General features: G+C 34.7%; 1 protein-coding gene and 1 pseudogene across 4 annotated transcripts in view; both read right to left on the bottom strand.

The window, feature by feature from the left end:
• PHIP (pleckstrin homology domain interacting protein) overlaps positions 1-13,798 on the bottom strand; it is a 134,746-nt gene that overhangs the window by 82,619 nt on the left and 38,329 nt on the right. For all 4 annotated transcript variants that reach the window (XM_032409412.1, XM_032409409.1, XM_032409410.1 and 1 more), the window contains exons 8-9: positions 3,277-3,498; positions 2,897-2,997 (exon numbers count right to left, since the gene is read on the bottom strand). In XM_032409412.1, the coding sequence (XP_032265303.1) occupies positions 2,897-2,997; positions 3,277-3,498 (323 nt within the window). The remainder of the gene's footprint in view (positions 1-2,896; positions 2,998-3,276; positions 3,499-13,798) is intronic.
• Positions 9,987-13,045, bottom strand: LOC116635456 (annotated as a pseudogene).

The raw sequence follows: 13,798 nt of genomic DNA, 5'->3' as shown, positions 1-13,798 counted from the left end.
AACTACATTTTTGTTAATTTTTGGCACAATCATTCATGTAAGTGTTAAGCAACCATTTGGTTGGAACTTACAATCAGAATATGCAAATAATCATACAGATGCCATTTTAAATGGACTTTAATATTTTTAAAGGGAAAAAACAGATACACAGGTACAAATAATTTATTTTTAAGTTCACATTTGAGGAAGTATTTTAAGATAAGATAAGGCCATGGATTCAGACTCTCTGAGCTCAAATACCAGCTCTGCCACTTATCAGGTGTATGACCTTAGGCAAGTTAACATTTCTGTACCTCATTCTCCTCATCTGTAAAATGGGAGTAAAAACAAAACATAATCTTAAGAGTTACTGAGATAATTAAATGAATTTAATCCACAAAGAGTGCTTAGTACTGTGCCTAGCACACTCAATAAGTATTAGTATTATTGGTATTTTAATTTACTTCAACCAGTCCTAGATAGTCCATCAATGAGTAATTGCTTTTAGTTTGGTACAGTGGTTGAGAGGGGGTTCCAACAGTATACTTCCAGTATCCACCTCAGTTTTCTCTCCCATCTGTCCTAAAGACAATATTTGTATACCTTCTTCATATGGTTGTCATAAAGATTAACGAGATGACAAATGTAAAGTGTTTAGTACAAGCTTGGCAGACTAGTGCTTAATAAAATTTTATAATCATTATTATCATCTGTATATTTTAGGATTCCCATTCTCCCCTCACATCTAATCTAAATATGCTTGGACAGCTTTCTCCAATCAGAGATCTCTTCAGCCAGCTTCCAAATTACCCAGCCACTCCGGAGTTTCTCATCTACGAAGTAGCATCTTTATTAGTGGGAGTTGTTACCATACACATAAACACTGTATAAAAGCAAATTCATCAAGAGACTTGGGTTTCCAAAATAGATTTCATTTACTAATAGAACTGATTTTCTCAATTAATGCAGACTGGGTTGCTGAAGGCACCTCCCCATCAGATTACACAAAAGCATTACAGCTCAATACAATTTTTGCCTTTGATCAGTAATTAAAACCTGTATAACAATCTACATCCTGCCAAAATTTTTGGCAGATATCAGCCATGAGTAAAAATGGAAAGGAAAATAGGTGTCTCAAAGCCTATAACTAAGAAAAAATTACTCCTTTATGCCTGACTTTAGGTTAAAAGCTTTTAAGGGACAATAATAACAACAAATAGAATACTACCTCTAAATAACCAGAAAAAACTTGTATGTCCAAAAACAGCAAATCACGAAGCAAAGTATGGAATAACAACTCAGTGGAACATAATGCAGCTATTAAAATTATTATAAATAACTATGATAAAATGTTAAGGAAAAAACCAGCAGAAAATTATATACATTTCTCTACTTACATCTACATTAAAAAACACATTTATGCGAAAAAAAAAAATGGTTAGGGTAGTTGGTTAATGGGTGAATCTATGTAAAGGTTCTGGAAAAAAAAATCATTTATATGGAATAACTCACTTCTCAAGAATCCAGATAAATATTATTGTACTTAGCAATGTAATCCTCAAGAAGCACAAAGTGACAGTTTAATTTTGTAAAAACATTTGAGTTAGTCACGTTTTTCTTCTCTACAAAAACAAAAATGAAAAGACAATGGTATCCCAATCTGGTCCATTAGGAGGTAAAATATACTCAAAGGAAAACAACAATTAATTATTGCTATTATCCATACACATCAGTAAAATTTAAACTTTTACCTAAATGTCTACAGAAAATCTTTAATATTTTAAATATTAAGAATGCAACTAAAATGAAATCAATTTGCTTTCTCCAAAGAACAACATCTTTGATCAGAATCCTTTTTTCAAATGAAGTAGTTTGTTTTATTATGTTACTCTAGCCGCCATGGCCTCCTAATGCCCTGCCATAAGAGGCACTCTCCAGGAATGTTAATATTCATGAAGCTTATGTAAACGCTACTGTTTTAAAATAATAAAGACATTCACAAATTAAATTATTCAACTTTGGTTTATAATTTATAAATAGAAGTCAGATAGAATTATTGAGATATACCTTCTAATCTGAATGATGTTCTACCATGAGAACACAGAGATGACCATTTCGACACTGCAGAACCACTGGATGCACTACTTCCCCATTCACTGACTGTCTATGGGGCAAAACGCAGCACTTCCTCTCCCTACTACACCCACTTGAGAGGTGGCATGGCAGAGATAGTATGGGACCAACAGGCAGGGAAGTATTGTTCTAATGCTGGCCTTGCCAATTTTTAAAAACTTTTAATTATGGGAACGTTGTTTAACCTTTTTTTTGCCTCACTGTCCTTAATCAAAAAATAATACTGTCTAGCCAACTTGTTTTAATAAACCAAGATATTAATACAAGAGAAAGCACAAATGCAAGATGCTATTGTGGGATGGGGGAAGGATGCATCTATCTACCTTGATGTAATTTTGTGAAAATGTAATCAATTGGTTTTCCTAAGTTTCCTGAGATCTACAATAAAATCTAAAATTTGTGGGATGCAATGACAGAAATAATTGCAATTCTTCTAAAAGAACAGCCTTAGGAACTCCTAAGATTATGTTCTCAACACCAGAAGGAGCTACTGAGATGAAACTATGCTGCATACAGAAAGGAGTGGCAATAAAACAAGTATGTTCTGAAGGAAACAGCTAAGGCTAGCAAAAAGAAAAAAAAACCCAAAAAACCCAAACATGTTAACATGAGAAACTTTCTCTGAAGCATGAAAAAACAAAGGGGGGGACGGACATGAGGTCAGTGAATGCATTTTTGTTACTTACTCGAGGAGAATAAATAAATTTCCTATTATTGACTACTTTATACTATTGTAATTTTAACCATTAAACAATTAATTCTACGAAATAAAAGAGCAACTGACTTTATTTTAAGGGTTCCAGCATCCCACAGCCAAAAACAAATAGTGCCATCTGCCCCAGTAGAAGACAGATATCTCTTTGAGCCACTGCACAATGGTGAGAACTGAAAAACAAATGAAGAAAAAATATCTTTATAAGAAGGGTGACATAATCCAAAAATAAACCCACTTTTTACCATATAAATAGCAACTACAAAAACAGAGTTAGAAAACATCCAGAATTAATGAAGGTCATGACTACAATGTTTTTTAAAGTCCATGTATTTATGAAGAAAGAAGAAATATTCCTTTCTTCATTTTAGTTGGCTTTATTACAAGGGATTATAAAAGTGACTTAAAATTTAAATTATAATCAAGGCTTTTACAGGGATTAAAACAATTACCTGTAATGATGTTATAGATGCACTGTGGCCCTGAAGAACAGCCAAAGGTGCACACGTTCGAAGACACCAGACTCGGATCATTTTATCACAACTTCCAGCTGCTATCATGGTATTCTCATAGTTTACAGCCATGTCTGATATTTCAGCAGCATGTCCTCTTAAAGTAGCTAATAATCTCCCATCATCTGTTGCCCAGATTTTCACAAGACAGTCATCAGAACCCTTAAAATAAAAATGTGTATTAATGGAATTAACTCTCTAAATTTTCATTCAAATTCTGAACAGATATAAGAAATTGTATCTTTAATGTCCACTTCCCAACAATTACATTTTTAAATACTAAAGTGTGAAATACTTGTTTCAGGAATTTTCCTCCATACAAGGCTATTTTTATTAAATTATTCACTTATAAAAAATGCCTGTGTGTCCACCAATCTAACAGGAGAAGTAGGATGTTAACAAAAATGTTTACATATGATCTCTACCCAGCAGCCATGGTAACCTCTATCTGGGATCTTGTGAAAGAATTTGAACTTCTGAAGTAACAAAACAAAATCACAATAGTAGAACAAAAGTAATATACAATAGTGACTAATCCTGTCTATGTTATTATGTTATACAGAAATGAAAGTAAGCTAATTTGGGGTTTTTCCTCCTAAGAAACTAAAAACAATATATATGAATTTCCCATCGGTGATCTTCAGCTAAATATATTACATATAAAATCACTAAAGCCAGTTTTCAGAAAAAAATTAATTTTATCTGTATGAAGTCAATAAAAATACCTAAATTACATTTTTTTAAAAAGATTTTATTTATTTTTTGACAGAGAGAGAGAGACACAGCAAAAGAGGGAACACAAGCAGGGGGAGTGGGAGAGGGAGAAGCAGGCTTCCCGCGGAGCAGGGAGCCCAATGTGGGACTTGATCCCAGGACCCTGGGATCATGACCTGAGCTGAAGACAGATGCTCAATGACTGAGCCACCCAGGCGCCCCCTAAATTACATGTTTACTCTGCTGTAATAGCGTAAGCTCAGAAAGAAACTGTAAAAGATACGAAAGGTTTTCTATGAATACCTGTATTTACAAATAAACATTTGAATTTCACATAATCAAAAAGAGATTAGAACTTCTAGGCTCTATTATGTTTTCCTTTTCTAATTTTCCTTATTCATTTTATAGCTGTAAATTTATACTCTTTTACCAAACTCTCCCTATTTCCTCCTATTGTTCATTATTTAAAAGGTTTTAAATACACAAAAAAGTAGAGAACAGTATCACTAGCCTCATATAACCATTTCCCAGATGCAAACTTATCAACAGGTTTCAAAGGTGGCATGTTACAACCTTCCAATCTAAATCTTAAAAACAAAACAAAAAACTCTTAAATCTGACATTAGAAAGTGGTTAGAAGATCCACAAAAGCGAATGATGCAGATGTGTTATTGCCTTCATACTGATACGACCACAGTATTAACAGAACATGTTTATCCTAAACCAGATTTTGCCAATACTACCTAGAATACTTTCAATTAACTCACGTTCTTCTGACTGAGCTTTGAAGCAAATTAAGTGGGTTATCAACCACTAAAGACTAGTGATAAAACTTAACTTTGGTAAATTATCTACGTTAAAATCTGGTATTCTTATCACATTCATTTACTCTCAGTTTTTTATCTATAAAACAAGGTTAACTGGATGTTACTGCAAGTAGTCTGTATGCTAACACAGTGAGAAGTAAAGGCATGAGGATGAAGTTAGGGAAAGACTGTGAAGGACCTTTTATGGTATACTAAGAAATGATGTTTTATAATGGGGATAACTTAAGATTAAGATCAGTATCAGGATCAGATTTCTGTTTTCCAAAGATCCTGTTGGCATCAGTGTGAATTAGGATAGGAAGTCAGAGGCCATCTGAAAGTTGTTAAAGTAGTACAGGTAGGAGAGAATGAGTGATAAAAGTGAGATTATTACAGAAAAGAAAGAGCAAAAGAGATGGATACAATAACTTTGGGGAATTAAAGGGATGAGGATTATATTGCGGCTATCTGTGGAAAGTGAAGAAGGAACTGTAATAGACCATGACTTCCAGAAAGCTGATCTGCCTACCACTTGGCACATGGGAATTGCATTAGGCATTTGTTGAATAAAAAAATGGCTTTAAAGCATTTATTTATTTATTAAATTCATTTATTCAACTCCTTCTTAAATTCCACAAATTAAGTCAATTTATTCACTTTGTTTATCTTCTAAAAATTAAGGCAGTATTTGGCTCTGATCTAAATTCACAACAAAAATAGGGGTGCCTGGCTGGCTCAGTCAGCAGACCATGCGACTCTTGATTTTGGGGTAGTGAGTTTGAGCCCCAAGTAGGGGACAGAGGTTACTTAAAAAAATAAATAAATAAAATAAAGCTTATAAATTCACAACAAAATAAAATTTTAAGTATGCTAATACTGGTAGAATATATGAAAAAGTAAAATCATGACATCTCATTATGCTTCACAATACTGATAGAATTCATTTTCTCCTTATGTATTTGAACAAGAATTTGCTTTATATTCTACTATAGAAGGTGTTTCACATCACGTTAACAGGAAAAAAACAAAAACCAAACACCTTTTAACCAAAATGCCAGGTTTAATGAAGAGTAGTAGCAACCTGTGATCTAACATTAGCATTCAGTGACTTTTCACCAAGTAAAATCTAACAAGAAGTCCCATTATATTTGTACTGACTTTATTACTTAGTAATCTCACCAATTTAATATAGTTTAATATAATTTTTCTCTATTTAGACTAGTGCTAAAATAAAACAACACTATGCACATTTTCCACAAGTGTGTATTATTCCAACTGACCTTTGTTTTCCTTCCATTCAACTGCAGGAGAGAAATAGTTGACCTTCTAGGGAAATCTTTCTTCACTATTCTCTTCCATGACCTATAAAATAATGTGTTGTCCCCACCCTCACTCCTACTCCCCTGAGCTCTTGGCAGAATTTAAAACAGAACTCAAAAGCATCCTTAGACAATTTCTATTTCATGCATCAATACTTGTGATCACTATTTTTAAGGGAATGTGAAACTAAAGATGATCTGACAGATTCAACTAAGTTCTTTTAAAATGACTATCAGAAATATAAATACACTATAAACAATCGACTGAAAAGGACTGCACAAGAAAAATTAAATTTACTGGTAAAACATTTTTGGAGCACTATACATGTGTTTAAATTGAATGTGGAAGGATAAATTAAAAATTGATGAAATAATTCTTTAAAAAAAAAAGACAAAATGTAGAGCAGAATCTGAACAGATGCACTTTCTTTCCAAAGCCTACCACAAATGTTAAGTCAGGTCAATAACAAACCAAAGAGCAGGACATTATAGTATTTCAATCAGGATGTTAAAAAAGTGTTACGGACACTAAAATAAAACCAATACCAATGTTATGTAAATGTGAAAGGGACAAGATGAACAACATAGACATGGGGGTTGGCCTTGGCTAGGAGGAATACATAGGCTTCTAAGATGTATGAAGGAGAAAGAGGTATTGTAGAAATAACAATTTTAAAGTAAACAGGAAAGAAATTAGATGATTCCTAACCTTGGCAATAAAACAAATATCTGAGGATTATTTCCTAAAATGGGAGAAGGGGGAAACAAAAGAAAGGAGCCAAAAAAAAGTGAATAAAGTTTGGAAATAAAGTGGGATAAGAGCAATAAGAAAAAAGGAAAAAAATCTGTGAGCAAAAGTGAAAGTTCTGCTAAAATTAGCATGATTTTAGAAAAACCACAACTGACAAGTTTTTTCAGCAAAGCTCCAATGCCTAGGGGAAAACAGAGTAGTCATTTCTCTTCAATTATCTAAATATTGCTCTTAGGACTGGAAAAGTGAGAAAAGCTGGAAGTTTATTTCCACTTTAAGTGGAAATAACAAGAAATTAAGCTGGAAAGATTTTATCTAGGAAGATTAACAGAGGGTTTTAGATACCTGTTAAGATGTTTGGATTTAACCCAGTGTGAGACAGCTACTGAATTTTAAGCAGACAAGACTTGGTTACCATAGTTATTTTTAGCCACAATTAAGTTTGAAGAAATCTATGAGCTAGATGCAAAACTGAAAATGCTTTTTTGGAATTCATTTTTAAATCAAATTTAAATTATTAAACTAGTGTTCAACGCCAAGCAAACATAAGACAGCAGTGTATCACTAGTTTCACTCTTCAATAATGTAAAATTGTCATAATTATTATGAAAGTGTGCTCATTAATGTTATCATTTGTCAAGCTTGCATAAAAAAATCTGAAAAAAAAAAAAAATCACAACGAAAAGAATGTATAGCTTTAGCTTACTTAAGTCCCCAAATAAAATGTGACACCAAATTTTCAGTGATTTTTTTTTTTTTAATGTGAAGACATCATTGTCAATGCAAGGATAAAGCCAAAGAAGCAAAAACAATTACCTTATCTCTATTCTGAAAAAACAGCAGTGTAGGTATTATTTATGAAAAGGCCTGGTAAGAAAGAGTGGGACTTCAATAAAACTTAGATTTGCCTAAACAGAATTTAGCTTGAAGTACCCTATAAATTTGTTTATTCCAAGGCCACACTTAAAGAAGCCACACACACAATAAAACTGCATGCCTTTAAAATAACCAATGTGCTCTGTCACTTAGGACAGAGGAAGAAAATGGAAGCAGATGTTACACTTAAGAATCATTGTTTTTTTCTTTTTTTCTCTCTCTGTGCTCTCCTTCTTTCTTAAACTTTTAAGGATTAAGTAGACTATGAAGATAGTGACAGCAAAGGAAGGAAAGCCTTCCAGCATGCAACAGGATCTCTTACACTGTGGGTTAACTCCTATTTTTTTTTTTAAACAACAAACCCTATTTTGTGAATCCCTCTTGGAAACTTCAAAGTTTCATCAAAATAAAAAGTTTAAGAGGTAAAATATAGATAAAAAACAAATATGGACATTCTCCATAAGTAAAGCCTAGGCAATGTCTGGTACACATTTGACTTTCGTATCCTGGTAATGAAAAATTCCACAGGTCTCTGTGACATGGCTTTCTACTTTGTCATGGACTTAAGTATTAAAATTCTCCTTAAAATCTAGGAAAAAATGTCCTACCTAATGCTATGAAAACTTTATGAAACAACTTTAGTAACACACTGGGCTTTGAATCACTTAAATTCTATGCAGAAACTAAAGCAAAACCTAAAGTCTACACTCCCCAAATTTAAGTTCCTGGAAGGCAAGTTTTAAAGGCTTAACTGAATTACTTATTTTTATAATTACGTATTTGCTTATTTAAAATAAAAACTAATCATATAAGCTACATGATTAGAAATGACAATTATGTGAACTATTCAATGATGAAGAAAGTACTTTACAGGATGGAACAGTAAATGCCAAAGAATGGTTGACTTCTGCAAGCAGAAAACTGCATACATTTGGGAAACAGTACAGCAGGTTACTTCTATACACATGACCTTAAAAGGAAAAAGATCAATAAACCTTTCCCTGCTAAAGGAGAAGCATCAATTGTATAGACCAACTAAAGATTACTACTTTGAAATAAAAAAAGAAATTATGTGGTATTTAGACCTATAGTATCTTGGAGAATCTGGCATTCCTTGGCAGAAATCAACCAGGAGAATTCTAATTTTTCTTGATACTACTACACAGATTTGAGTTAGATTTCACTCCTGATGTCTTTAGAACAAACAGAATTAAATGTTGAAAACATCATGTGTCATTTTCTTATTCAAGCTAAAAAGCAGCTTGTTCTTCAAGCAGCTAAAATGTGCTTATAATTTAAATTTAGTTCAATGTTTTTTTCAAAAAGAGGCCACAGATTTTCTTTCTTACCAATCTATCAGACCTCTGTTTCATTTTCCTTACAAATTACCCTAAACTTCAGTGTCAATCATTTCAACACATGCCCAATTTTGTCACTCTTACCCACTAAACCACCAATGACTAACCTGTATCAAAGTAATTATCACCTGCTCTGATCCTGCTCCCAGGATACCAAGTACTATCATGGAAAAAGAGGATATGCATACTAAATCTGCAACATTGCAAATTTATGAACCCTCAATTTATTTGGGAGGCTAAGGCTAACTAGTCCCTATTCATTCATCACTCTTTTCCTGCTACCGGGGTTTATCAAGTACCTCTAGGACCCAGTTCTGTTCCTTAACCAAGACTCTTACCAGATGAAATACTTCACAATGAAAAGTAGAATCTGTTCATGGTGAACCTACTTAACTATCTTTCTAAATAGGCCAAAATACACTGCTCTTTATACATCCCATCTTCATCTACTTAGAAATTCTATCTATCCTCCTTAAAGACCTTTGTGTATCAAGTTTACTGTTCTAGCTCCTTCCCCTTGACCCAGTTTTTCACAATTTATCTTCCTATAAATTACTGTACTCTTGCTCATTATTACCAAACTTATTGAATACTCACTATACCTCTCATGCACTTTTTTAAAGATTTTTATTTATTTGACAGAGAGAGAGAGAGAGAGCAAGAGAGCAAGAGAGCCAGAGCGCACGTGCACAAGCAGGGAGAGCGGCAGGCAGAGGGAGAAGTAGGCTCCCAGGGGCCCGATGCAGGGCTCAATCCCAGGACCCCAGGATCACGACCTGAGCCGAAGGCAGACGCTTAACTGACTGAGCTACCCAGGTGCCCCCCTCACCATGCACTTTTTTAAATTTCAAACTTAGAGAGTTTCAAGAAGAGTACCAATGTCTTCAATATCTCCATGACCCAGATTGATCAGCTATTAAGAATTCACTGCATTTACTCTATCACCACCTTTCTTCCCTTCCTTTCTCTCCATATAAAACACACATCCATTACCATTAATTTTTTTCTGCACTATTTAAGAGCAGGCTGCAGACTTGATGCCCCATCATTCTAAATATCCCAGTGTGTACTTCTCCCAAAAAAAGACATCATCTACATAAGCTGGGAAATCCATATTGATATAACTGCTACCCAATCCACAGACCCCATTCAAATTCTGTCAACTACCTTGACAATGTTTCCTTTTCCTTTTTGGCCCAGGATTCCATATAGCAACACATGTTACATTTTAGTTAAACTGTCTCTTCAGTCTCCTTCAATCTGGAATATTTCCTCAGGCTTTGATTTTTGTGTCCTCAGAAATTTATAAATACAAACCTTAAATTCTGTAGGATGACCCCAAGCCTCAGTCCGTTTACTGTTTCTTCATGACCAGACCTAAATCATATTGTCTCAGTAGGAATCCCACCAGATGTATTTTTCAATGCACCACTTGAGAGGACACATGATGTCAACTCATCTCACCACTAGTGAAGTTAATTTTATCATGTGTTTCCACAGTTTCTCCCCTATAAAGTTGCAATTCCCCCCTTTTAATTAATATCTTGCGGGAACATATTGCAAGATTAGGCCAAGATCTTCAGACAAGATCCTCTACCAGCCTTAGCCTCCACTGATGACATACAAATGAATCAACCACCACTATGATGGTTGCCAAATCATCATTCTTTCTACAATTATCAGTTGACATTCAACAGTAAAGAATAGTTTTTCCTCCTTTCTTATTGATTTACTTAATCAGTACAGACTCTTGGGTTCCTATTTTACTTACTTATTGATTTACTTAATCAGTACAGACTCCTGGGTTCCTATTTTAGTCAATGGTAATAAGACAAAGTCCCTGTCTATGCTAATGAAACTTACTAAGAAGATATCACAAAACCCCAATTCTATCTTACCTTTTTTAATTAAAAAAATTATATTTACTTAGAAGTATTCACAGTGTTAACAACACAGCTGTAACTTTTTTTTTTTCTTTTTGTAATTACAGAGAGGTAGTCCATTGATAAAACAATTATTTCCTATTAGCTGCACTGGAGACAACTGAAGATGACAAAACTACCATCCCCACACAAAACTAATTTCTCCTGTGCACCAACAAGAACCTGCTTTAAATTTCCATGCCAATTTACAACCCTCATACTGTACACCAGGCAAAGTTAGTGGCTACTGGAAATACCACCAGGACAGGGCTATACATTTGGTAGTGTGTAAACTATACAAAAAAAGACAACTGACAATTTAAAAACAAATTTTACACAGCCTACATTTTCAAATTTTTTTTTTTTTTAAAAGAATGAGTTGTGTACAGGAAGGTTAAATGCTTAATAGGTAAGAAAAAAACCCTGCCTTACTCCTCATCCTTTTCCTCTTCCTGCTTTTTCTTGCTTTTCTCAGCCTTGATGACTCCTTTTTTTTTTTCCTCAGCCTTGACGGCTCCTTCCCACCCCGCCCCCTGCATCAGGCCTTCCTTTAGTTCAGTATACAGCAATATCCTCTTTGTATTTTTCTTTCAGCTTAACAGCCTTCTTTTCATAAGGCTGCTTGTCATCTGAAGCAATGTTGTTCCATATCTCTCCCAGTTTATTTACAACCTCACCAATGGAGAGGCCGGGATGTTCTCCTTTGATTTGGGGGTGATACTCAGAATAAAACAAGAAAAAGCCTGAAGGAGGCCTTTTGGGTGCACTGAGATCCTTGGACTTTTTTGTTTCCCCTTTAGGAGGGATATAAGTTTTCATTTCTCTTTCATAATGAGCCCTATCCACCTTTGCCATGTCTTCTAATATTTCTTTCTGCTTGGCAGACATAGTCTTCTGCCTCCCTGAGGAGTAGCTGACTGAAGCATCTGGGTGCTTTTTCTTGTGCTCCTCCAGCGAGTTTGCACAAAGAACGCATATGATGATATTTTGTCTCTCAGCTTCTTAGGAGCTCCTCTGCCCATGTTTAATTACTCTCCTCAGTGAGGTAAAGAGTCACCCAGTGCCTGTCTGGCTCTCACTGCCCAAGCGTGGTCGCTCACAAAAGCCAAATTTTAAAAAATAATAATTTCAGACAGTGATACATATTGCAAGAAAACTACGGTAAAGTGTCTCAATGGGATAAACAATGGTAGAGTATGGGAAGGGAAGGTAGTCAGGAAAAAATCCCTAAGAAAGCAGTGCTTCAACAGAGGACTGCTAATAAAGGAATCAGCCAGGGGCATATTTTGGAAAAGATAATTCCATGCTAAGGGAATAGCTAGTACAAAGGCTCCAAAGCCATAAATGGGCTTTGCAAGTTTGAAGTACAGAAAGGACCAGTGTAAAAGAAGCATACAAGAAGGGGGGGAATTTGTCTTATAGACATATGTATATATCTCCCCTAATAGAAGATTCTAAGTTTCTTGCAAAAGAGAACATTATTCATTTTTATCTCTCTAATTGACTGGTTGATTCATTCATCATTTGTTGTACCCCTAATGTACGCACTAGGTACTCCGAGGCATTACAGACCTAAAAAGGTTCAAGAAAAAAGTCTCTGTTATTAAGAAGTTCACAACTTAAAAGAGAGACATCTAAACAAATTCACTGCAACATAAAAGGAAGATAAAATGTAACAGAAGGTATGACGTTCAGTGATAGTACTCTACTTTCAGAAAAGTCTTTTTTTTAAATTGTCAAGCTTTTTGAAAGAGTAGTCTGCATTAAGTCTCTTCCATTTTTCAATTCCCAATCCCTCCTCAGTACATTGTAATCTACTATCCCTAACACCAAAATAAAAGTTTTTTGTCAATGTTATTAATGGCCTTGACAAGTCCAAAAAATGCCTTTCAGTTCTCATTTACTTTAGGTTTACATCTTTTAGAAAATACTGATTCTTTGTTTTTTGTTTTTTTTTTTTTTAAAGATTTTATTTATTTATTTGACAGAGAGAGAGATAGCGAGAGCAGGAACACAAGCAGGGGGAGCGGGAGAGGGAGAAGCAGGCTTCCTGCCGAGCAGGGAGCCCGATGTGGGACTCGATCCCAGGACCCTGGGATCATGACCTGAGCTGAAGGCAGACGCTTAACGACTGAGCCACCCAGGCGCCCCTGATTCTTTGTTTTTTAAGACACCATTTCTTTTATTTTTCTCTGGCCTCTTAAGCAGCTCAGTCTCAATTACTGACTCCTCTCCTTTTCTTTCACCTGTTTTAAAAGTCAGTCACACACATATGAGGTAATATAAACAATTTCCATATTCCATGATTCCCAAGCTGAATCTTCTAGCCTTAATTTTTTCCCGAGCTTCCAATGCCTCTTGAATGTTTCTATTTGGCTATATAGATTAACAATCTCAAATTTAACATGTCCGCCGTCACAAATTTCTCTACTTAAATCCCTACACCACAGTAAATGACAGGGCTTTCTAACCAGTCACACAGTTTAAAAACATGTGATCCCATACTCTTCTTTCTCAATTCTTCCCTACATTCAAATGAAACTCTTAAATCCTAGAGATTCTATTTTTAATCTATTAATTCCATCCCTACTTTCACTGTGACTCTGTTCAAGTCATGATGATTTCTTTCATGGATCACTGACAGAACCTTTTCACCAATTCCTCTATATATAGACTTAGTTTCAATCTATCCTTAACAATAATGCCAAAGGGACTG

The sequence above is a fragment of the Phoca vitulina genome, unplaced genomic scaffold (assembly GCF_004348235.1).
Source record: "Phoca vitulina isolate PV1807 unplaced genomic scaffold, GSC_HSeal_1.0 scaffold11, whole genome shotgun sequence".
NCBI classification, from domain to species: Eukaryota; Metazoa; Chordata; class Mammalia; order Carnivora; family Phocidae; genus Phoca; species Phoca vitulina.
The sequence above is the reverse complement of the archived record's forward strand: the minus strand, read 5'-3'. Positions and strand labels throughout refer to the sequence as shown.